This window comes from Bombyx mandarina, chromosome 22 (assembly GCF_030267445.1).
Source record: "Bombyx mandarina strain Sakado chromosome 22, ASM3026744v2".
NCBI lineage: Eukaryota > Metazoa > Arthropoda > Insecta > Lepidoptera > Bombycidae > Bombyx > Bombyx mandarina.
This window is the reverse complement of record NC_143228.1, coordinates 3,151,275-3,178,079: the sequence shown is the minus strand read 5'-3', so window position 1 is coordinate 3,178,079 and position 26,805 is coordinate 3,151,275. Positions and strand designations below refer to the sequence as shown.

The following is a 26,805-nucleotide window of genomic DNA, read 5'->3' as shown; positions in this document are numbered from 1 at the left end:
TTAAGAAATAACTGTTGTTTTTACATCATCCTATCTAAAATTATAATTGCCGTTTTTATTACACAAAAAACACAAAAACAAACAATTTTAATTACTAAAGGAATAGGATTTTTAATAATGATTTCGCAAATATTTAAAATGTTGATATATTCATAAACATGATTTGAACTATTATGTGAATTAAACAAAATTACAGTGTAATTGACAAATCACGTAACATTAGTATTATTCTATATGAAATATATGCAATTTACGAATTTAATAGCTTCTATTTGATTGGTATCATTTGATTACATTAAATGCAAGGAGTAGTAACATTTTTTTTGTTAATAAAAATTATTGTCTTGATAATTTCCACAAAACTTTAGATAATATGGAAGCTTGTCATGATATTATGTAACGAATGTATCGCTATGTTCTAAGAATACCGTTTTTTTTTTCTAAGTACGTGATTCATCCCTTTTTAATTCATTTCACAATTTCCATTATTTCTCTCGGAAGACAAGCAAAGTTCTAAAAGAATACTTATTTATTCACCGCCCAAATAATTTTAGTATCCCTGACATTGTCGGCGATAAAACAAATCACAGAAAAGACTTATCGTAATGTTGGTAATTAATTGTCCACAGAGTTTCTTAGCAGCGAACGCAAAATGCTGGTGGGCTGGCGCCTTGGCCGCGGCCACAGCGGAGCTTCGGTACGCCGGGTACGTGTCTCCAGGAGTTCTTCTCGTGGCAGGGGCTCCTCGGGCGCTGGAGACGGTGCGAGGGGCTTACTCGAGGTCCGTTCTGAAACCTCCGCCTACTTACCTCATATGTGGACTTGGTGAGTACACTTAAACTCATTGTTATTGTTTTCATTTTTTTTTTATTGCATATATGGGTGGACGAGGTCTCAGCCCACCTGGTGTTAAGTGGTTACTGGAGCCCATAGACATCTACAACGTAAATGCGCCACACACCTTGACATATAAGTTCTAAGGTCTCAGTATAGTTACAACGGCTGCCACGCCCTTCAAACCGAAACGCATTACTGCTTCACGGCAGAAATAGGAAGGGTGATGGTACCTGCCCGTGCGGACTCACAAGAGGTCCTACCACCAGCTAAAAATACTTTAAAGTGTAATAATCATCATTTTCCTGCCCTTCTCTCAGTCACCCGACCCCAGGTGACTGGGAGATAAATAATCCATAAAATTTCATCAACCAAAGAAGTTATTGCAAATAAGTGAGCGGCAAATTTGTTTGTGCAAAACATTTTAGTGCCAACCTTGTTTCATAAATAAAGATTAAAAATGAGATAATTTTAAGGACCAACGTAATTTCCTAGTCATTTAAATAAGGAAACTTTTTGTGTGTAAAGCTTGTTCTTAGGTACATTATTTCATACAACGATTGCGTGTTAAGAATACAAGCGATTACTACATTTTTAGACTACGCACTACATAAGACGGTGTTTTTCAGAGAAGTTGTATTTTCATAATATTTTTTCGGGTGGCACGCAATGAATGCCAATTAAAAAGCAGCTGACACCCAATTTACTGTCACGCGAGATTGTCAGGTGACATCCGCTAGCTATCTTCGCGAGTACGTTGCGTGTTCACGACATATAAACACTCCAAAATCAGTATGTATGGCCTAATCTTAGCATAGTAATTTTCTAACACGTTTTTAATAGTTTATTTCTAAGTTAGTTAGGGCGAATTTACATTACGAAATTAGTGGCATGAAATTAATTTCGTGACATTAGTTTTGCCAAAAGTTTCACGTGTAATTTAACATTTTCGTAATGCATGCATTAATTTCATGAATGCAAATAAGTTTCGTGCCCTGCACGATTTTTTGGTGAAATTAGTGTCTTGCAACTAATTTCTTAATGTAGACGCAACGTGAACTAGTGTCGCGAAAGCTGCCTGCGCTTTCATATCAGTGACAAGATTGTCTCTGGGACCCGAAACACCTACAGTAAAAAGCAGCTACTCTTGAGCTGTTAGGTCTCCTTCGGAGGCGCTCGGGTAGCTGTTAGCAAATCCCAGCCCTCCTGGCTGAGCCTTTGCTCGCCCACCTGTCCTGGTGAAACTGGAAAGGCCTCCGGGTCACCAGTAATCCTTCAATCATAAAAAAAAACCTTTTTATTGTTCTCTGTGCGATTCGGTCGTCTTTTTGAAGGTTTCCGGTGTTCTCTAAAATACGTAAAACTGGATATTAACTAGTGTACGAGTCATATTATTCTTGTTCTCACGGCACGACAAAGGCGGCTTGTTCTGTATGCGCATCGACAAGTGATCTCAGATGCGCGGGCGCAATTGCCTCCATACAGGAAGTGCACAGTATGACGTGTTCACATCGTTTGATCGTTTTGATTACACATAAATGGAGGTTTTATTTTTATTTTAATGAAGTAACGTCCAACTTTTGATTTGATAGATAAGATTTTCTTGTACAACATTGTTATGATATTTTTATTCATAGATTTGTAATGTTTTTTCATTTGTTTTCAATCGTTAGACAATTGAAACGGGTTTGTAAGCCAGAGGCGACTTTTAAAAATTATAAGCGTTATAAACCACTCAGCACGAGACAATGCAAATCATTTATTGTATTCAATTATTAATGACAAACATTTTAGGTAACCTTATCTCGACTGGTTCTTGCATTTTAATGTATACATTTAATCAATTGTATTTGTCTTGCCTTTATTATTATGTGATAGGTGTCACGTACACAAGCTCCATAATATAGTTGAAGGTACTTTGAATAAGTAATTCGGTAATTTAATTCATATTACGGGTGGTAGGATCTTTAGTGAGTCCACACGTGTAGGTACTACCACCCCGCTTATTTCTGCCGTGAAGCAGTAATGCGTTTCGCTTTGAAGGGTGGGGCAGCCATTGTAACTATACTTGAGACCTTAGAACTTATATCTCAAGGTGGGTGGCGCATTTACGTTGTACATGTCTATGGGCTCTAGTAACCACTTAAGGCCAGGTGGCTGTGAGCTCGTCCACCCAACTAAGCAATAAAAAATAATCGTGAATATAATATTCGTTTTTGTTCTAAAGATAATAACGATTAAAGTTAGAAATTTTACTCTGTGAAATTATTTTAAATACAAATCAGAGTCCCAGTAACTTTTTCTTTCTTTTTTTTATATTTATTAGGCAAAATATACACATTATCAGCTAAAAAATAATAATTAAATATAATAAACGTTATTGGCGGCATCAGCACCAAAAGGGGGTAGCTGCTAGATTACCGACCAGATTATTAAAATGAATATATACATACAAATATCTCGTCGTTATTGTCTATGTCATTAAACGATTGAATAACACAGAGACACACTTTCGCATTCACACTTTAATTGTATAATAGAGTGACTTACTGATTCTTTGTTATGTAATGGTCAAATTGTATTTATGACAGACCTACGCTGTATGTTGGCCTCCACAGATCATAGAATTCTATGATCTGTGTTGGCCTCGCAAGGACAGCTCTGAGCTCTGTATGTAATTTTTTAATTAACGCCTGCAAAATCGCATGTATTCTTATTAAGCATAATTAAATTTAAATAATTTTATGATATATGCGTATAAAACCAACGTAAATATATTCAGTTTTCACAGCTGCATTAAGTTCTTGTTTGAAATGAAGAATACTCGTGCACAGCCTTTTGTTATGAAATTAAAAAATATTACATTTCTTAATTTTTATGATGCGAACACACGAAGAAACTCAAAATATATCTACACTCTTCTTAATAAAAAACTAGATATTCCTTAATTTTCTCGTAACACTTATCTGAACGGGTTGAAAGTTGGAACACTAGTCTTTTTTTTTATTCCAAAGAAATTTCTACTACAGAACTATTCACTGATCATAAGTGGCGCGCGAGTTGTTTTGATAAATTTGTACATATACTTAGCGACATTCACAATTAACTACTTGTTCAGTAAAACAATGGTACCTTAGCATTAAACATACTTAGGCATACATATAAAATATCACTTTGAAAGTGACATACTGTTTGCTTGTTACTGATTGCACTTTCCGCTTACGCCCACGGAGCGGCCTTGCAAGGACGCCTCGGTATTATGTAATTATAAACCGCTCATCGCGTATTGTTATTGTAATGCTCTTCCATCAATGTCGCATAGCTTACTACCGTGTTTTGTGATAGCAAATTATAATTCACATTCAACGAAACGACACCTGTTTTTGGTTTGCTAATCGGACATGTTATTGGCTGGTCAATATATTCAATTCCGGGTTTCAATCAGACGGAAAATATTCTACCTACTATATTTTTCTGCGGCAAAATAAACTGGCTTTCTAGTTTTAAGAATCGGATAATCGTTATTCCAATTAAATAGACGGTTTAGACTAATGCCTATGCAAGAGTCACGACCTTCATTATGTATGCCTATTAACTTTGATCTGCGCCAAAATGAATAAAAACAAGTACAAAAACTGACTGAGACCAACTCGGGTGATACTAACCACTCATCCAACGAACCAATGTCGATTACGCTTTACCAAAACCGAAAGATATGATTTACTATCTACCTAGAGTGAATCTGCTACCGGATCGGGACCGAATTGGAAGATCCGGCGAGAAAGTCAGCGGGCTGATGTTATTAACTAAGTGTGATCCGATTTTCTACATTAAAACTATGCAGTAGCATAAAATATCACCGAAATTGAATCCGTTAGATGACTGATGCGCAAGATAAGTCGAGTTATCCTGTTGCAAAAGCTGCATAGTGAACTATTAGCCTATATATGAAGACAGTAACTAAACATTTCTAGCAAGAAGATTAATTCGTATTCACACTAATATCATCGTGATATAGGTTCACACGGATATAGTGGCAGCGTCCATAGGAAATGACACCGGAAACACGTAATTAGAAAAACGGAAAGATCAAATGATTTAAGGAGAATTAATCAAAGCGAACGATATACTGAACCTATTTCAATTTTTACAGTTGTGTTTGAGAACTGTCTTCAAGTTTTCAAGGTATTTGCTTACAATTAGCACTTGCTAAATTATTGACGGTATTCATATCGTCATGATCGAGAAATCATTTTCTTTATTACTCAATTAAAGTTACGTGGACAGTAGTACCAATCCGTGTAGGTATAAGACGCCGTCATGATAGAAATAAGTGGGGGAGTATTGGTTATGCGATGAGAGTTGATGGTGAAAATAGGGCTACTAAGACCGATGTTGAGGAAGATCTGTAGATCCTTGTGGAATTTACTGGTGGTAGAACCTCTTGCGAGTCCGCGCGGGCAGGTACCACCATCCTACCTATTTCTGCCGTGAAGCAGTAGTGCGTTTCGGTTTGAAGGGTGGGGCAGTCGTTGTAACTATACTGAGGTCTTAGAACTTATAAGGTGGGTGGTGCATTTACGTTGTAGATATCTATGGGCTCCAGTAACCACTTAACACCAGGCGGGCTGTGAGCTCGTCCACCCGTCTAAGCAATAAAAAAACTCTCAAGGTCGCATGAAAGGAACGCGCTAATCTCAGGAACTACTGGTCCGATTTGAAAAATTCTTTCAGTGTTAGATAGCCCATTTATTGAGGAAGGCTATAGGCTATATAACATCACACTAAGATTAATACAAGCGGAGCACTAATAAAGAATGTTTCAAAATCGGGTTTCTTTCCCTTTGGAGAACTTCCGCTGCGTGCGCTGCAGAAACGGTTCAAGTTTCACTAAAATAATGTATGACTGAATTGTTCCCTTTTAAAAGATCTAAACAAAGTCCGCGACAGCATATGTCTATATATTAAGGTTGGCTCACTATAACGTTCTATGCTAACAAATTTTGTTCTAAAATAAAGCATTATTTGTGAACTATTCGACACGGACGAAGTCGTGGGCAAAAACTAGTCTGTTATATATAGATGCCTCGAAACGCGAATCTTCGCTCGCATTGTATAAATGTATGGACTTGACCATTTCAAACTGAAACTACGTCAAACAACTTATGTAAATCTTAGCTTAGTTCCGTAGCGAGAATAGTTAGCACTCATTGTGCGGTGTGCGTGACTAGAAACAGAAATGTGTGACATTGAAATACGCGATGGCGTTTATAGGTAACGTTTGTAATGTGGGATTAAAGTCAATATTTTTTTTTTTTATTGATAATATTTTTAGTGATAAGACACTTAATTGTACAGATTATACGTATCGATCAATTTTCAATGTAGTTTATGTTTTTGGTATGCAGCACATTCGATAATATAAACAACAACAAAAAAAAGATTTTAACTCATGTATGTGAGGTATGTCAAAATTGCAACTTTTGTCACAATTTCTCAAATTCTAAAATTCTCTAAATAAAAAAAACACTTTACACCATAACCCAATATTTACATATTTTTGACTACCTCCTTTATTACATAACATTGACACACTGCATTGACAGCTCTAATCATTGACAGCAAGCGACAAGCATAAATTATGTTACTTTAAAAAAATCTTTTTATTTAGACACTAAAATAGTAAGAAATCATTCCACATAAATTTAACATAATTATATATTTATAACACTCTAAAAAAGCGTATTTATCAATAAAAAAACAGAAGTTAAGGAAGTACTTGACTTCTTATTAATAATACTAAATACATATTTACATACATACATTTTTATACCATCGTTACATTTAAATAATGAGCAACGAACTCGATAACAACCGACCTACATATTTTAAATTAAGAGTAAGTACTTAATTACAAAACGCACTTATGATTTCAAAAGAATACCTACATAATAAACGGGTAACCTTTAAATTTGCAAAGTTTTGTCATCATTTGAAAACGTAATAAAAACAGTAAATTGCACAATTACTGATATAAATAAAACCATTTACTTGCTTACACAAAGTAATATTAATAATTTTAATTTGTTTGCAATCAGAGCTCAAAGATACTTGGAGAAGCTTGTTACTATAACGTTACTGTGATCGTAATAATAGCAATAAAATTTATTTGTAAATATTATTACCCACAGTAACGATATTTAATATGATTAAGAAGCTCTCTTTTGGAACCCGAATGAGTCCAAAAAACCTTTTAGTTAAAATGCTATTTCCGTCCAAATGCGCGTGCAATTGATGTGCCAAAACTAAGTGTAATAAAAACCACATTTCTCTTTCAATTGTAATGAAATTGTAAACTTTTTGTATATTGACGTGTACGTGAATGCACGGAAACGTCTCCATTATGGCTGATCTAATTTGGATGTGGTTTTCAGTACTGTATTGAGAAAAGCTAATACTGTTACAATTATTGTTAGATTCATCTATATATTAATACGTGAAGCAAAAACTTTGTATCCCTTTTTACGAAAATTGCGCGGACGGAGGAGTATGAAATATTCCATACTTATAGAGAATATAGAGAAGAAGTGCACAATGCTAATTTTTTTTTTAAATAATGCGTAAAAAATACATTAAATCGATAAAGAAAACATTACACACACTACATACCATGTATTTGACGCACACACGCATGCATACTATTTATTGTCAACCTTTTGTTCTTGACGTCGGTTGTCAAATTGAGAATATTGTTTGTCTTTGCTAATATTTTTTATAGTGTAGTCTTGGCAAAATTTGTGATTATAGAAGTATAAAATACAATCATAATAGTGTACAAACTTACAATTCCAATTAATTACAGTCGAATTTCGACTACTGCGGGACCTCTAGTTTGAATTAGTTTGCCAATTTTGACATAATAGCCGATATATAATTGACAAGTGACTGCTTCTGAACTATTTAAATGAAAATATAACTTGTACTATCGGTACCGCATCACTTGAGAGCCGCTGGACTGATCTGGCTGTTTTGGTTTTGAAAATGGCTAGTTAGTTCATGTTAAATTTAAATCCAGACAAATTTAGGCTGAGTTTTCTTTAAATCTTTTTAATGACTATTAAGTGATTATTGCAAAAAGTACTTCTGACCTTTTTTTTATTGCTTAGATTGGTGGACGGGCTCACAGCCCCGCTGGTGTTAAATGGTTACTGGAGCCCATAGACATCTACAAGTAAATGCGCCATCCACCTAGAGATATAAGTTCTAAGGTCTCAGTATTGTTACAACGGCTGCCCCACCCTTCAAACCCAAACGCATTAGCGCTTTACAGCAGAAATAGGCAATGACCTTTTTGTAGAATACACAAACGTGTTAAATTTGAAACTCAGTCTACTCGAATAGCTAATCAATTCCAAGAAATCCTAATAATTTTCAAAGCACACGGCGTATAAGTAAAAAGCGTTGAATATCTTTAACGTGACGATAACCTCAAATTAGGTCAGTATTTTTCGAAGGTACTTCCGTCCGAATACGTCCCTACTCCAATTTACGTTTTAACTGCAAAATGAATTATTAATATAAGTTATTGTTTATAGTTAGACAATGGACCTAAATAGCTGTCGCTACTGTTTATTAACCGTTAACTTTCTTCACATGGAATATTTATAGGGTTGTTGTTATTTTTTAATGCAGTGTCAATTTATGTTTTCATTAACTGTTCTAATTTTTGTTTTTTTTTAAGTGATGTTACACTAAAGTTTTTGATATCGATATTCAAAAATCAATGTCTGTATCGATTAATCGGAAATCGTTTTCATAATATCCGAGGTCTTTTTTGTAACCGAATTTTTTTCTTCTTACTTGAACTAATAAAAAAAAATTTTTTTTGTTGCATATATGGTTGGACGTGCTCACAGCTCACTTGGTGTTAAGTGACTACCGGAGCCCATAGACATCTATAACGTAAATGCCGCCACCCACCTTGAAATATGAGTTCTAAGGTCTCAGTATAGTTACAACGGCTGCCCCACCTTCAAACCGAAACGCATTACTACTTCACGGCCGAAATAGGCGGGGCGGTGGAACCTACCCGTGCGGACTCACAAGAGATCCTACTACCAGAAAACAAGAGATCGTACCACCCGTTCATTAAATTTTCAATTTTATTATTTTTTTTACTTTTAACTGATGGCGACACCACTTAAAGTTTTTGATATCGATATTCAAAAATCAATGTCGGTATCGATTAATCGTTATATCCGATTATATTGTTCCCAGCTTCGAATTAATTAGTGATTCAGTAACTTTGATTCTTAAATTTGAGACTTGAAGATTTCGCCTTTTTTATGAATGAAATCGACAAAGATACGATGGTGGCCAAATAAAAATTGTAGCAGCACCTCCCACGCGTTTAATGTAATAATCGACCGGCAACTTTTCACACAGCGTTTTCCTTTGTCGTGCAATAGAAATTCTGGTTGCTTACGTAATTTGAAGAATTATAAACGTTATTGGAAACGTTTGGTGTTCGACGAGCTTTCTATTTTCATACATTGTCCGCAGTACCGGCATCTTGTACTTTTGACAAGCTAAAATTTATCGTCGGAAAGATCGAAATGTATGGACGCGGGTAAATTAAAATTTTCAAAAAGTATTGACAATACATTACGTGCCAAAACATTTATATCAGAAGCTACAATGGTCCTGATATTGTTGATGTCTCAAAGCATCTGTGATCACTCAGCTTCTGTTGGGCCTTTTTTTTAACGCTGGGGAATCAGAATTCATTTGCGGATACCCGATCGAGATTTTTTTTATTGCTAGATGGGTGGACGAGCTCACAGCCCACCTGGTGTTAAGTGGTTACTGGAGCCCATACACATTTACGACGTAAATGCGCCACCCACCTTGAGATATAAGTTCTAAGGTCTCAAGTATACTTGCAACGGCTGCCTCAGCCTTCAAACCGAAACGCATTACTGCTTCACGGCAGAAATAGGCAGGGTGGTGATACTCCGCGCGCGGAATCACAAGAAGTCCTACCACCAGTGATTGGTAACGGACCGAGTTATGTCGGACTCTGACGCCTCCAGAGAGGAAGAGGGAGACGAGGAGGGCCAAGGTCCTCACCTCCCCCAATTCCTCGCAGGAGAGTACGATTGAAAAAGGCGCGCGTGGCGTTCGCCCCGCCCCGCATTACTACCTACTAAACCCCAGCTTCTGTTGGGCCTAAGGCTAGTCTACCTGTTAAGGTAATTTAACAAATATCAATAAGTAATAATAATAATAATAATTTCTCTCCCAATAGTCCCTAACGCTCCGTCCGATTGTGGCCCACCTCGCCGAAGTGTATCCTGCCGTCTTCCCAGGCGAGGCAGTGTTTAATACATTCATAATAATAATAATAATAATAAACATTTATTCCAAACATAGGTTTACTAAAAATTAAACAAAAATTAAAAGAAAAATAACGACTCTTGGAAACGGTTACCGGCTCAGCAATGCCTAACAGTACCGAGACAATCGGTACTGGGGTGCTGATCGTCCGCCTAAAGTCTAGCAAATAAATTTATTTCGAAGCTGTTGTGTATATTGTGTAGCCGAGGCTACCGTATATTCTTCGTTTGAAAAGAAGAACTAAAACTTTTTTAATTCACTGTAAAAAAATAGCTGTATAAATGTAGAGATGGCTTAAATTAGATAATTAACTAAATATTTATAGATGTATAGATTCACATCATCAGATCCCAGGCACGAACAGCCTTAAGTCAAATTTTCATAACCATAAAGATAAACTTCATCAGATATCACATACTGGCTTCGGTGTGAAATTTGAAAAGATACACCCGTGAACCGGCCAGTTGCAATAAAACGACCCCGGTACTCAAACTTTCTTTAAAGCAAGAATTTAGTAAAAAAAAACTCGTATGGCTCATTTAAAAATGTAGCTGCATAAATTTCGTAGGAACAACAAGGTTCGGTAGGCGTACAATTTACATATTCCGAGGTTTGGGGGCCAGCGAAAGTATGTGGGCCTGTCGGTCAAAAACTAGAACTTCATGAGCACGCAAACATAGTGTAAATATCTTGTAAATAATTTCATATATCCTCGCTATGCTCAGGTTCTAAGCGAGTTAGTAATGGAATCGTGTTTTAATGATAAATATTTTAGAAATTTATTTCATCAAAATAGTTTGTGTAAGCTTTCGCAGGATTCATAATTTTATATTTACTTTTGAAATAAACCTAAGTGTAATTTAAGTGTAGCTGTTTCTTCTACAATATAAACAAAGATACTTAAATTAACGAGGAATATTATTTATTATTTTTGTATCTAAGTAGACACTATAGAGTTGTCTTCTCTGGTTTTACTACGAACACGTGATTCATGGTAATACGTGTGGGGACAGCTTAATGAACTCGCTAACGGCTATAGTGACCCCTGTTTGAAAGCAGAGGTCAAGCGATTGTCTTTGGCTGCTACGCTTTCCCGCTCTCAAACGGCCGCGGCCGTACCACAGTGTAGAATTATACAAAACAATTCACTATACTGAAATCAAACTTTGACAGGTATTTAAAAATTATAGTGACCCCTCTGTAATCGAAATTGGACAATAATTAATTGAAATTATAAGTTTGGACATTATTATGGTTCTATTGTCAAAGACTATTTATTATACTTCCATAATTACAGATTCCTCCAAGACTACACTATAGACAAATAATATTAAAGACAAACAATATTAATCTATTTTCAATTTAACTAAAGACTTTCAACAATAACAAAAGTTTGACAATAAACAAAGAGTGTATGTTTATGAATATATGTTTTGTCAAATACATGGTAGTGTGTGTAATATTTTTTTTAGTGATTTAATGAATTTTTAAGCATAATTAAAAAAAATTAACATTCTGCACTCCATATCAATAATCTCTATAAGTATGAGTAAACTCAAACTTCTCCGTGCTCGCAATTTTCGTAAAAAGGGGTACAAGCTTTCTGCTTTACGTATTAATATACTTAAGATAGCTTGTAGAAGAGGAAATACGTTTGTGTAACAACGAACAGCTTTGTTTACTCTGTGTCTGGATGTTCTATATCTATATATGCATTTATATAGTACAGGAGATTTTTTTTTCGGGCTAGACTTATTTGATTTCTAGTGTTTAACGTTTTAAAGTATGGCCTTTACATGGAATTATTTTGATTTTATTTATTATTATTATCTTATCAGGCAAATGAGCATAGTTACTGTCGCTCATAGACATCTAAGTGCCAGGGGCATAGCCATTTTAGGTCTCTTTAGGCTACTTCAATAAACACATTCCACAATACTGCCAATTTAATACACGGTAATCTCTACGAATCCCATCATGCATATAACTGCAATAATAAATAACCCGAGCCGCCCAAAGCATGTTTCATACTACATACCGACCCGACTATAGATAACTTTATGCAAATATCAAGCTTTTCCTCGTGAAATCATATTTATATCATTGTTGGTTAACGTCCATCGTAATTTATGAAAGCGGGTTGGTTAACTTGTCTCTGTGTTGTTTGCTTTAACTCAGAATGTCAACACCGGGTAGGCCATTCAAATTATTTTGTTAGAACAGGAGGCTTGCTCAACCACTGCGTGTTAACATGGTAAATTAATGTCATAATAAAATAATGTTTAGGTTACATAGTAATATCACGTGTTTCAAATTTAGAATTTTGTTTTTATTTTTTAAATGGGCGGAGTTCTTTCGATGCGATCAATGATATTTTATATGTAAAAAGAAGCAGATATGTATCAAGCGCACGTCAAGTGAAGACTCGGAAACAGGCCAATTGGGACGTTTCGTCTTTAGTCGCGTCTAAACAAATGCAATAATAATATAACAAGTGCAATCGTTCCAATTATAGCTATCTTTTTTACTCACGCGCTTATCCCATCTTTTGTACTTTTCATTAATGCTACTTGTCAACATGTGTGTGCACTATATCGGTAGGTATGTAGATATATATGGCGCGATCAGGTTTGAAGAGTCAGTTACTATGAAGATAACATATCTGTTGTATAAAAAATCATTGGATGCAATTTGAAAATAAACATGTTGTAATAAGTAAAATTCTGTAAATACCTTGACATAACGGTTTTTTATATGTTTCTTTATGTATGATGTTTTGATATTTTTTTTGGTCATAAACAGAACATATGAAGAATCTCGGTGATTCAAAAAAAAAAACATTCAGTTACTTTTAGATTGTAATACATTTTTGCTTAGTTATGCAGTATAACATCCGGATCTAGACGGCATGTAATCGTTTTGTTGGTTTTCTCGTATTATATAAATTTTATAAATATAAATATGTATTACCGATAAAGAAGTATGTATAACGTTTATATTTTGTGTAGTTTATTTTTCAATTAACAATAATGCAAACTTCGTAATGCCATAAGCATAAAGTAACTTGTAAGAATATTGTTAAAGTGAAATTTGCGCAAATATAGAATAAATTGAGCTTAATCAAAAAATTTCGAATAAAAGTTTAAATATTCACGAAAGAAAATATGAATTTGTGAAGCAAGTAAGTGGATGGCCATAAAAATCAAATTAACCCAAAAAGAAATTGCAATGAAAAGTGTAAGAAGCATTTCATAATACATTAAATTACTTGTTTAAGGAATACGCAGGTGTTTATTTTATTTAACTTTTTAATTTTTTAAACTTATTTTAATTTTAAAAAGACTGTTCCAAATTCAAAATTTCCCTATATCTCACGAGAATAATATTAATGTAATGATGCAAATTGCATGCGTGTAATTTTAAAAAAATTATCGGTTCTTAAAAATCCTTTTCAATTCGTTTACATCGATGCTTAAAGAACCGTTATAAATTAAAAACTTTTTGTGTTTTGTAACGGAATCACTTAGATAATTTTCAGCAATATGAAAATATGCAAACATATCAAGGAACGATGACAATACAATTATTTTGTTATTTTGGCCCAATATCCTGGACCAGGACTCTTGGAATTAAAAAAAAAATGTTTTTTTTTGCGACTTGTTATTCAAGCGCCATTGTGATTTGTAAACTAGGTTTATTCATTTTTAATCTAAAATACATTTTTTTGTCTTATTCTGACTCATTTGCATAGCCCGGAAGCAGTATTTAGACGATTTGATTTATAAAATTTGTTAGTAAGAAATCATTGCAAAGTTTTCTTGTGACATTTTAGATTACATAACATGCATTCAAGAGTCGAAAACTGTCGCTGAAAACGAGTGATCGAAATGTGACCATATCGATTTTATGTAAGTAAGGACAACGCGTAACTCGACTACGTAATCATCTCGTGAGAAATGCGACTCGATGGGATATATAATTATGAATTATGTGCGTCTGTCGTTTGTGCATGAATAAATAAATCTTTGTCACAATGAATTCAGAAGCGGATAGATAAAAGATAATAATATTCTATGATTTCTTACGAAACATCTGAAATAAGCCTTTTCACGTCACAAAAGCAAATTCGATAAGAGGAAAATGAATTGCTTTTTCTTTTACTCTTTAGGATATTTCATAATTATATCGCACAGATTTTCTTAACTTAATATTGCTACGTTTTGCTAAAATAGCTTTAAACATTTTTCAACTGCAGTCATTAAAAAATATGACGATAGATAGGTACACGATTTTGGAAAAAATACGAAGGGCATTTATACTACATATTCCTATGAATGTATAATATATTAGAAGCTTACAGCATACCTTACCTACTACACAACAAAAAACGATAATTTGTACATAATAACTGACACTAACGAGTTAAGCAGACAAAATACTACTGTCACATTTGACATTTATATTATTATACAACTTTCATTGTATGAATCATGACAACGTTTTAAATGATAGTTTTACGGCCAACAAGATGACCGGAGGCATCAATCACACGTCACATGATAGGCAACTACTGGAAGCGATTTTTCAGCTTCCGTGTGACACACATGTTACTAAATTAAAATTTTAATAATCTTGACCGTGACATGTGACCGTATAGGGAAAGAGAGAGAGATTCTTTATTGTGCACCAAAAAATAATTAAGCAATGCGATACATTAAATACAAAAAAAGTACAATTGGCAGTCTTATCGCTAAGAGCGATCTCTTCCAGACAACCAGGCGACAAGAATCATTTGAAATTACGCGTGGTGTACCTATCCAGTGAAATATATATACACAATGTAATATAATAATAATTAATAAAAATGAATATCGATATAAAATATAGATAAAAAATAAAATTAAATTCACCAATTTGTTTTGAATTCGTACATACTTAAATGAAAGTTATATAATTTTCATTTCTCTTGCTTTATTTGAATACTTAATAAATTTTTTGTTCCAAAAAGTTTTGTTGGCTATATTAGCTATTTATTGCTGGATGTAATTTTTATTAACAATAGGACGCTGAGTTTCACCCTGATCTTCTCAGCGGGTCGCAATTCAGATCCGGTGATCCACACTCGCGCAGTAGCTGCTCTTTAGTGGTTAGACCTCCTCTGGGAGCGCTTGGGCATTTGTTACCAAACCTACCGCTCATGACTGTAATCTGACTTTATGTACGCTATCAACAGTTACGGCTATGGGAGCGTGGTATGGACATGTGATGCGTAGAGAGAAGATGCTTGTGACTAGGAGATGTATGGAAATGGTAGTGCAAGGTAGAGGGGGAAGAGGTCGACCGAAGAAGACATGGATGGAGTGTGAATGACGATATAAAAGAGAGGGAGGAGTGAGTGTCGAGATGATGGCTGATAGAAGAGAATGAAAGAGAAAAATCAGCTGTGCCGACCCCATCTAGTAGGATAAGGTGAAGAAAAAGAAAATCAACAGTTACGGCTAAAGTTTATGGCGAACAAGATTGAATTTATTTAATATTTTTTCTTTAAGTGACTAAAACATTTTTAAGCAATTACGAGTTATTGTAAAATTTTAGCGGTTAATTTATGACAGTAACAGAACAAATCGTGCATGAATTATTCTTTGGTAGCTATATGTCTTGTGACTTTAACAGTTGGCAATCAAACTATACACAGCTTTCGTGAGTACTACAAATCAAGCAGGGAATGTTCGAGATGCATTCGATACTAATACTCGTATATCTAACCTTTTCAGTACGGGTAATTAAACAAACTAGAGGTCCCGCAGTAGTCGAAATTCGACTATAATTAATTGGAATTGTAAGTTTGTGCACTATTATGATTGTATTTTATACTTCTATAATCACAAATCTCGCCAAAACTACACTATAAACAATATTAACAAAGACAAACAATATTTAATCTCAATTTGACAGCAGACGTCAAGACAAAAGTTTGACAATAAATAGTATGCATGCGCGTGTGCGTCAAATTCATGGTATGTAGTGTGTGTAATGTTTTCTTTATTGATTTGATGTATCTTTTATGCATTATTTAAAATAAAATTTAGCACTGTGCACTTCTTCTCTATATTCTCTATAAATGTGGAAAATTTCATACTCCTCTGTCTGCGCAATTTTCGTAAAAAGGTATACAAAGTTTTTGCTTCACGTATTAATATATTAAAAAAATCTAATGAACGCAAATTTATAATTTCTACTAGTAGGTATAGGTATTGTCATATATGTACATACATTTGACCCCATAAAGACTTAGCAAGGATTGCAGACAGTTCTGATAACATGGGTCGTTTGTAGCTCCTGTATTTGCGGAGAAACTTTAAAGCTCGTAGTGCTTTGTTTGGTTTGTTCTATGGGGAGGGCTCTGAGGAATTGTTTGGAAAGATCCGTCATCGGACCTGTCACAATAGTAGAGTTGGTCGCTAGAGTTTCGAATGATCATGTGCTGTATATTGTTATGTTTGTGTAGCCGTCCAAATATGGTGAGCGAATATTGTTAATTAAACAAGTGATAGTGTTCTGTGGACACGTCCTTTTATTAGAATGATGCAGACAATACTGGTGTGTTGTAGGCACAGTACATCTCCCTTAATGAGTATACAATATTATTCTAAACAATGAAAATAAACATATTATTTTTATAACTAATAGTTTCCTTTAACACTAAACATAATAATATATTGCTACACACACTTTTTTACTGAGTTCTTGTACTATATGATAACTGTAGGCGCAATCACACCCGCAGTGTTGATATCATTTACAATGCATACCATTTGGTTCTGAAACGAACTGTTCTCCTCAGCGGTAGGAAGCAGCTTGGCTATGACCCTGACATTACCGATGATGACTGACCGTGCCTATTTAGTATCAGTACGGTCCCATACTCGTCAATCTACAATGATTGCCTGGTAGTAGGACCTCTTGTGAGTCCGCGCGGGTTGGTCCCACCACCCTGCTTATTTCTGCCGTGAAGCAGTAATGCGGTTCGGTTTGAAGGGTGGGGCAGCCGTTGTAACTATACTGAGATCTTAGAACTTGTATCTCAAGGTAGGTGGCGCAGTTACGTTGTAGATGTCTATGGGCTCCAGTAACCATAACCACTTAACACCAGGTGGGCTGTGAGCTCGTCCACATATCTAAGCATAAAAAAAAACATGCAGCATTTTGTTTTTAATAATTTTTAAACTTTCAAATTTTAAAACGGCTCAGCCCAGACAAACGTTTGTAATAGACATTAATAAATACAAAGCGTCCCCCTTTCACGGTCCCTTAAAAGGCGACTATTTTATCATTCAACTTAGAAATTCGTTTAAAACTGTCAAAAGTGAAAGTTAAATGAACGAATAGAAGTTCACATATGATTAACAGACTTTGTTTAAATCCATAATGAATTTGCGTAGTACACAAATGTAAATTTTGTCTTTGTTCAAGTTTTTTTTTGGATAATTTTTATTACTAGTGGTCCCGCAGTAGTCGAAATTCGACTATTTAATTGAAATTATAAGTTTGTACACTATTATGATTCTATTTTCAAAGACTTATACTTCTATAATCACAAATTTCGCCAAGACTACACTATAGAAAAATATTAACAAAGACAAACAATATTTAATTTTAATCTATTCTCAATTTGACAACAGACGCCAAGAACAAAAGTTTGACAATAAATAGTATGCATGCGTGTGTGCGTCAAATACATGGTATGTAGTGTGTGTAATGCTTTCTTTATTGATTTAATGTATCTTTTATGCATTATTTTTAAAAAATATTAGCATTGTGCAATTCTCCTCTATGTTCTCTATAAGTGTAGAAAATTTCATACTCCTCCGTCCGCGTAATTTTCGAAAAAAGGGATAAAAAGTTTTTGCTTCATGTATTTTTATTATAAGTTAATATTTTGTATAATGTCAGTATCTTTGAGACTTTATTTCATTTGAGAGCTATAACGAAAAGAAGAATAAATTATGCCTAAATGATGTATCTGTATTTGTTACTAAATATCTCCTTTTTATGGTTTTGATGCTATCAAAAATCGGTCAACACATCAGGTACTTTCTTTCTAATCGAGACAATAAGTAAAAACTATAAAAAATAAAGATATATTAAATAAATATGATGTGACTATAATAAAGATTGATAGTAAATAGCACTGTTAGAGGCGTCCGTGACCTAATTAGAAAGTGTAGGTGGACTAACAAGCAAGACGGTGCTCATATCGACCGATGTAATTGTACTGTAGTTCCGACATAAAACAAAACAATCTAACGCGATCTTTCAAATAATATCCGAGGACGGACTAGCTTGTATACTTGAATATGTAACATTTGGGCAGTCTTAGTTATCGTACAATATTGAGACTTCGATCTTAGCGACTAGCGGTACTTGGCAGAAGTAGGTGATCATTTAAATTAAAAAAAAATTGAATTATTCCGGTTATCATAATGTAAATAATACATGTACTTTAAAAAATACACGCTTAAATAGAAAACTTTATTAACAATTAAACATTTTTTTTAAAAATGTTCAAGATATTAGAGCGAAGTTATAAAATTATTGTATTGTCATCGGTCCTTGATGCGTGTGCAAATTTATATTTTAATCGGATGTCTTGAAGTCGTTAAATTGAAGTTCAAAGATTTCATTACTTATACATACGAAGCTAAGAAAGGGGTTAAAAACCAACATAGCTCAAACATCTCATAGAAAAATAAACTTTAATGTTATTTTGTACGCGCGCACGTAAGTAAAATTTACCATCGTCGATCGTAATAGAACTCTTTTCACAGACGCGAAGTGACAAAGACTTCACTTTTAGATAATACACGGATAATTAGAAAAAAAAATTGAACAAAGCGCCAATAGATTACTTAACTAGTCGTAGAGTTATTAATGTGAATTCACTTCACATCATAAATTATGTATTCAAAGTCGTTTTCAATAAAGACGAGCTGTACACAGATGTAGTGCCTGTCAGCGAACACTCGTGCCGCGCCGTGCCTCATCCATCAAAATCGAGACGCCAAGATAACTTCCCACTAAATTACACACGGAGTCGGTAATATGTAGTTGCCAGTACAAATTATTTTGACATTTTTCGGTGGTCTTTAAAAGTAGTAGTAGTTTTATTTTTCCAATTGGAAAGGCAAAGGTATCATACCCATACAGCCCAATCTTTTATATATTTTTTTCATATGAAAAATGCTATTATGGAATGAAATGAAATGGAATCATGTGAAATGAGATGAGATGTTATGGGATGAATGGTGGTCATTTACTAAGACTTTTTCAGTGGAGTTTTTGGAAGATCCCGAGAAGTTACGTCCAGCGGCTTTATTTCATTTTCCCACATTTGTGCACTTTCACAGATATTAAATAGTTAATAAACCACCATTATTACACATTTAAACCTGAAGAAACATTAAATAGACAAAATAAAACGAATCACACAACTTCACTCCTCGCGTTCCCGCCCCCCCTGTCCGTAGTCCGTAGTCCCCTGATCTATATTAATTTAAAGCATTCTGTGCAGTAGATTCTGTCAAAAGTCACATCAAAGTCGGCAATGTCGTGACTTCTGCTCACAGTTCGATGCTTCTTTGATCTCCGTGGAAGCTGATTGGCCGATTTGTTGCTGGCGTGTATTACGGTCATTAACATAAAATAGCAATTCTACCATATCAAAGTTCAAAGCTTTTTGAGGTTTATTGACCGCCCATCTTTTATTAGTTATTCACGTAAGACGAACTTCATTAATCGGGACAAGGATTTTTGTTAAAAGTCAAAGTCACGAATTAGTTCTTTGTAAATGTTTTTATTAAGTTACAATCAAACAAATTAAGAAATATAATTATTTAGACATTCACAGATTAACTTTTTTTATTGCCTTTGTAGGCAGACGAGCATACGGCCCACCACACACGGTGATGGTAAGTGGTTACCGTTGCTCATTGACGTCAGCAATGCCAGGGGCAGAGCCAAGCCGCTGCCTACCATTAAGTACTCTGCTACTAGCTGCTACTAAAACCAACTATTATAGTATTTACCTGTATGTATAGTATTACGAAATTTCAATTTTTGAACAGGAAATTACTACTGAATTACACTTCACGAGAACTCATTTCCCAATCGGAGCTAGATCTAAGATAGGGGTCGGTTATAAAAGAACAAGTATCGCACTTCACAAGAATAGCGAAAGTATTCTTAATGAGTTGCACCTCGGGCTATGCGGCATGCACTGACTTCTACCACGAAATTGACTATCTTTTGATACACTCTTCCCACTACAAGAAGCTCAATTTGACGGTCATCGAAATAAAAAACTTATCACTTCACAATCAAGGCGGAAATTTCTTTGTAGTCCGTTTCGAAGTATCATTATCACTCGTCGATCAGTTTTGAAGCAAATGTCTCGGTGGTAAAGTCTGGTATATGAAAGCAGAAACCGATTCTTTGTACACACACAACCGTCTATAGATCAAACGTTGATTATTTTGTACTGACAAGCAAATTAGTTGATGCCTTTTGTCTCGTTTAGACGTATTAACTGTGATAGGTGATTGAAAGAGCCCAGATAAGAGGACCAGCCGCGGTGTCCAATTAAACAGTTCATTTCGTCTTGTATGAGCGGAATTACATAGGAGATATGACTGGATTGCGAGTTAGTTAGTGAAACTTTCTTTAATCGAGTTTATATTGGTGCGACACAAAAACTTTGGTTACCACTTTCACATTGCAAGGTAAAAACGAGAGTCAAGTGCACTTTATCTTATATCCAAATCAAATTACAAATTTTAGTAATATTGTAATTTAACATATATTAAGATTCATTTATTTAGAACTTTTGGTTTTGGCAACACTGAAGTCTATTCGGTTATTATTAGGCTATAAGGTCTTGTAACCATCGACCGTAAATAAATTAATTCGGTTAGGTACTACTTTTCTTTCTCGATTTTTCGCATAGACAGCTTGAAGTGAACATTCGTGTCATCAACTCGTTAGAGTAGGTTCCTGTACCAAGAAAGTATGACGGACATCATAAAAAAAGCGAGTTCCGTGTAAATTGTATCAACAAGACGTTCTAGACTAGCAGGCGTTTGATAAGAAAGAGTGATTACATTTTACATTTTTTCCCGTTAGCTTAGATTGTTAGTAGAACTTTTCATTTGTCGTTTTTATGTCATGATCAAATTCTATTGGGATTCACGAATGTGATGTGCATAAATCAGCCTTCATTTTTATTAGAGACTAACGACCCGCCTTCGCCTCACTTCGGAAACATTAAATTTTATTATTGATGATAGCCGAGTCCCGCGATGTTACCCGCGGTTATTGTCCTATCGCGGGCGACGCCGCGGGGCCAATATTGTCGAAAAAAGTGGCCTAAGTTACTCCTTATATCATCAGCTACCTATTAGTGAAAATCTCGCCAAAATCGGTCCAGCCGCAGATTAAAATTATTTTGATGTATGTACCGTTTATATATTCATATGAATGTAGTAAAAAGCGGTTATTTCAATATTACAAATAGACACTCTAATTTTATTTATATGTATAGATTGTTCGGTACTGTAGTCTAGATTCCGTCAGCTAAAGTCAACGATTATTCATTGTGAGCTCAATAAATGTTGGGGACTGTCACGACATGATCACATATGACCCTTGCTTTTACCCGAGCCTAATGAAAGCTATCCGTGTACACGAGAAAGTCACAGCTATTGTATAGAATTCACTTAAAGCCGTATTAAGATGCTAGGAATCCGATTATTGTGGGAAAATGTCACCGCGTATACACTTCTGCAAGATTATGTTCTATTCATTGTATAAATAATTACCGACGTCGGGAAACATTTAAATTCAATGCGCTTTTGATGAAACACAAACCAATGCACTGACTGAACTAAATAAGATTCTGTTTAGTGGCACGCTTTCCCCGAGACCATGGACTTTTCCTGTCCCGATGCTAACCGACATTTAAATGATGCGAATCGAGAAAACATGTAGATATCCACAAATCAGATCGTCGAGATACGGTAACTTCGTGTTGTGACAGGATGTCGGACACGTATGCTGACGCTTACGATCGGATTATAATTGCTGATGAGCTTTCAACGAACAAGAACCTTAACGCGGTGACCTTAAATGCTAATGAAGGCGATCATCAACGTACATACATGAATGCGTAGAGGAAATCAGCTGATGAGATGTTAAATGCCGTTGATAGATTTCAAACGCGGCACATGCTGTGATCGCTATTAGACATATAACTAATGAAAGTGAATGTGAACGAACCCAAAGGAAAGCAAAAGTTTTTTTTAGTAAGTGATCAGTATGCATACGTATCTGATGTTTGAATATCTTGACAAACGTTATTTGTTTCATTACAGGGGCGATGTGTTTGTCTGGTCTGTTTGTTAATGGCCGGTGGATCGGTAAATTGATTTTGACTTTCACTGTTCGTTAGTCAGTTTCAGTACAAACATGGTAGCGAGAACCCGGAGATAGCATTTGTTGTTTGACTTTACAATGGCAACAAATTTACGTGTCGCAATTGATTTAGAACTATAAACAATTCTCTCGATTAAGTAAGTTAAACAGGATTTTTTTTATTCGTCAGTAATAAGTTTACAAGGTCGGTCATTTATAAATAAATACTTAAACTCACTCAGACTTAATTTGCTTCTTTAGATATTTTAGGGTGACCATAAAAATTCATAAAAAGAATTAGTAGCAAAGATAGTTTTAGGTTATGTTTTGATATTTAAGTTATACAAGATGTAATTAATATATCTATTCATCCGAGTCCGGATCTGTACTCAAAGGTTAGTAAGCAATGTCAACTATTAGTAAATAGGTGGAGATTAATTGATAAGCACTTAAAACAAATTACAGTAATGTCCAAATATTATATAACATACTTGTTTGGATATGTAGTTCAAATATGTTCATGATAGATGTATTATTTCGAAGAAAAAAAACTGGACACGTAACAATATGTTTTAAATTATTTGTGGTAAAATATTATGCTCTATTGAATTATAATAGATTAAAATCGCGTCTTAACTAAAACCTAGCTCTTATAAAATTATCATGCCCTATCAAACGCATTCGATGTTTCTTAAAGATAATCTAATGTTATATTACCTAATTAGTGTTCAATTGATAGCAATAATAATGTTTCCCCGGAATGAATACCTAAGAAACTATTTTTATTACATCTAAACAAACTAAATTAAGTCATAACTTAAAGCTTTCGCGAGCAATTACAAATTGACTCAAAAATAATACTAAAACAAAATTCAAATTCATAGCATGTTCACTACAGTCTAATCATAATATTACGTCACAGTGTTCCACACATGCATGTCTCAGAAAGAGAAACATTACTTTTTGTTATCTGACAATATGGCATAGTCAGTGTCAAAATGTCGAAACACTAACGCTGTATGAACGTGCGTAGTGTCATAAAGATATCTTATTGTCCCAGTTTGTCATCGCTATATGGTAGCTGTGGTCTGGAACTGGTTCCGAGCTTGCCATCCACCGTTAGACGGCTGATTCGATGACCCGTACTTTTCTTTGTCTAGTTACATGTGCTGATCAATTAGGTGAACGTGTTTAAGTATCTGTGAACTAACTACCTGAATTTAAATGTCTGTTTTAATAGTCGTTTAGTATTTATTGAAAATATTGAAATTCATTGTAAGAAAAGTATATCGTTATTTCCTTTTTGGTTGTTAATAAAGAAATATGGCTTATTTTTTTATTGCTTGTGCGGGTGGACGAGCTCACAGCCCGCATGGTGTTAAGTGGTCACTGGAGCCCATAGACATCTACAATACGTCACCCACCTTGATATATAAGTTCTAAGGTGTCAGTATAGTTACAACGGCTGCCCCACCCTTCAAACCGAAACGCATTATTGCTTCACGGCAGAAATAGGCAGGGTGGTGGTACCTACCCGCACAGACTTACAGGAGGTCCTACCACCAGTAAATTACGGATATATGTAAATAATTGAGTGTTCGTACTTTTTTTCCAAGAGATTAAAATCTAATACACTGAAGTGTGCTTTCGGGAGATCTCATTTGTTTACATACCATAAATTACGCTATGAAAAAGCATTACCCTGCTATTACTAGAGCCATAGAATAATACATTCAGGATAATAAAGATAGCTGGTTTTACTAAATCGATGCTATAGTTGATCAACAAAGTTTTTTCAACAAAATTTTATATAATGAAATCGAATAAAATAGACGCCTTTTTTGTTTGTGTTATTTATCTGTTTATATATAAAGGTTTTTTTTTATTTTATTTGTTCCAAATATACTTCAAAACGGCTTGACCGATTACTGAAAAATTTTGGTGATGAAGTTTGGCAGTGTACTAATATTCAGTTGGAAGAGTATGTAATCAAATTCTTATATTCATGCTTGTGTAGCGCGGGAATATATTTCGTGGGAGAGTATATTTATATTAAGGTGCATGTAAGATTTAATGAATATAATATAAATTGACTTTTTGCAAAAATAAATTCACTTGTTATGAAAATAAAGTACAATCCACTTCAAAACAATATGTTTATAAAGAACTTCAAAAGTGATGGTTGAGGTTGTCTACTTGGTCGAGGCTTATTCAAAGTCAGACTTGCACCAGGTAATACTTTGTTACATTTATACGTTGATGACGTATTTCTCTTTTAAATATCAAATAAATTTTATAGCAAAGGGACCAATGTAAATTAAAAAATCACCCAACAAGCCGGCCGTTTTTGACTAGTCTATAATTTATTATCAATTTTATAAACGGAACATGTGTTTGTTTGTCCTTAATTCATGTCGAAATGAAGCAACGGATTGACATTTTTTTTAATTATTAATTTTAGGTCAGGCTACCTTTTATTCCGATAAAACGCCTCATTCTCACGAAAAATTATTTTCTTATCTTTAGAAAAAAATAATTGACACTTCGTTGACCACGCCGGCAAATCGCGCGTAATAGCTAAAGTATGAAAAAAACATTGGAATATTACGCATCTTTCAAGTTATAATAGTCGATCGCTCACAATTAAAATAATAAATAAATATACCTATAAAAAGTTACGTAACTCAATCAAGAAGCAACTCAACTAATCTGTTTGCATTTAATATTAAACTCTAGTTAAAGATAGTTGCGTCAATTCGACTGGTATACTATAAAGCTAAATTACCACGTTCGAAACTAGATTGTGATGGGCTAATAGTTTTGTGTATTGAAATCAAAATGCGTTTATATTTTGAAACTTTTTCGAAGGCCACTGTTTGATGGTAGAAGTATTATTTCAGCAATTGTTTTTTTTTTTCGCTTGAAGCGTAAACATTGAGTCAAGTGGTGACCGAAGATTTTGTACGTCGTAACGCAATGTGGTCTATCACCTTTTGACATAGGGATAAGCTCATATCTAATCTTCAAACTCCAATGCGAAATGGCTTCGCAGCAGAAACATGCGAAGCATTAATAAAACCCAAATGCCCTTATCGTTAGTTTTAATTTCAGTTGGGTTGAAGGTAGGAGATTGGCTAGGTAGGAAGATAGTGTCAAATATTCACGTAAAAATAAAGAAAAGAGATTTTATAGATTAGCGGTAATCGATCGGTTCGAAATGATATTACCTAAGCTATATCGAACATGATCGAAAGAGACAAATAACGTTTTAAATTAATATTGATTACAACCCTTTAAAAACGTATGGCTTGCACTATCGTTTGCTTATACTTAACATAAAAATGCAGTTGCTTCTTCGACGTTCTGTCATAAACTGCCGTCTTCGGTGTTTCCTAAGCAATACTTTTTTCAGCCCATGCCGGAAGATTGTGTTTTATGCTCCTGGAAATAATGTTCATACTGGGAACCAAACATCACTTTATGTACCGCTTCAAGGAGACCGCTCGACGCTTGTATGACCTCGTGTCGGTTTCGTAACTAACTACCACCAGCTCAGAAGATGTGTTAATTTTTCAAACAGCATCTGTATTGAACAGAAACGAATTACGTCGAGTCGTGTGCTAGGTTAATCCGTTACAACATTAATTAATATTATGTAGTTTCGTGATACGATTATTTAGAACGCGCTGCGGATTCATTAATTTTATCTCGCAATATTGTTTTAGTGAAACTTCTTTAGGCGCATGAGGGTAAAATTTTTACAGAACCTCACGCAGGTATGCAACGGAAGTGACATCAAACTACTATTGAAATTAAGTACTTGTCAAATGTCAGTAGTAGTAGTTGTTGTGTTTTTCCAACTGGAAAGGCAAATGTATCATACCATACAGCCTAATATTTTATAATTTTTTTTAGAAAAATGTTAATAGGAACTGAAATGAAATGAAAAGAATTTGGAACATTAATCAAATAGCATGAAATTAAATTAGTCAATTCAATTGGCAAAATATTAGTCATTTACAATTTAGAAATCTAAACATAATGTGACTGTCAACACTGAAGTTTGAGATTGACATTTGACAGACTTTTGGCGGGAAAATATCTTCCTTT

The 26,805-nt window shown here is 34.5% G+C and overlaps 1 protein-coding gene across 2 annotated transcripts in view; it reads left to right on the top strand.

Annotated features, from left to right (window-relative positions):
• Positions 1 to 26,805, top strand: part of knockout (Stork-head domain-containing protein knockout) — a 217,953-nt gene that overhangs the window by 123,317 nt on the left and 67,831 nt on the right. For both annotated transcript variants that reach the window (XM_028186941.2, XM_028186933.2), the window contains exon 3: positions 630 to 825. In XM_028186941.2, coding sequence (XP_028042742.2) covers positions 630 to 825 — 196 coding nt within the window. The remainder of the gene's footprint in view (positions 1 to 629; positions 826 to 26,805) is intronic.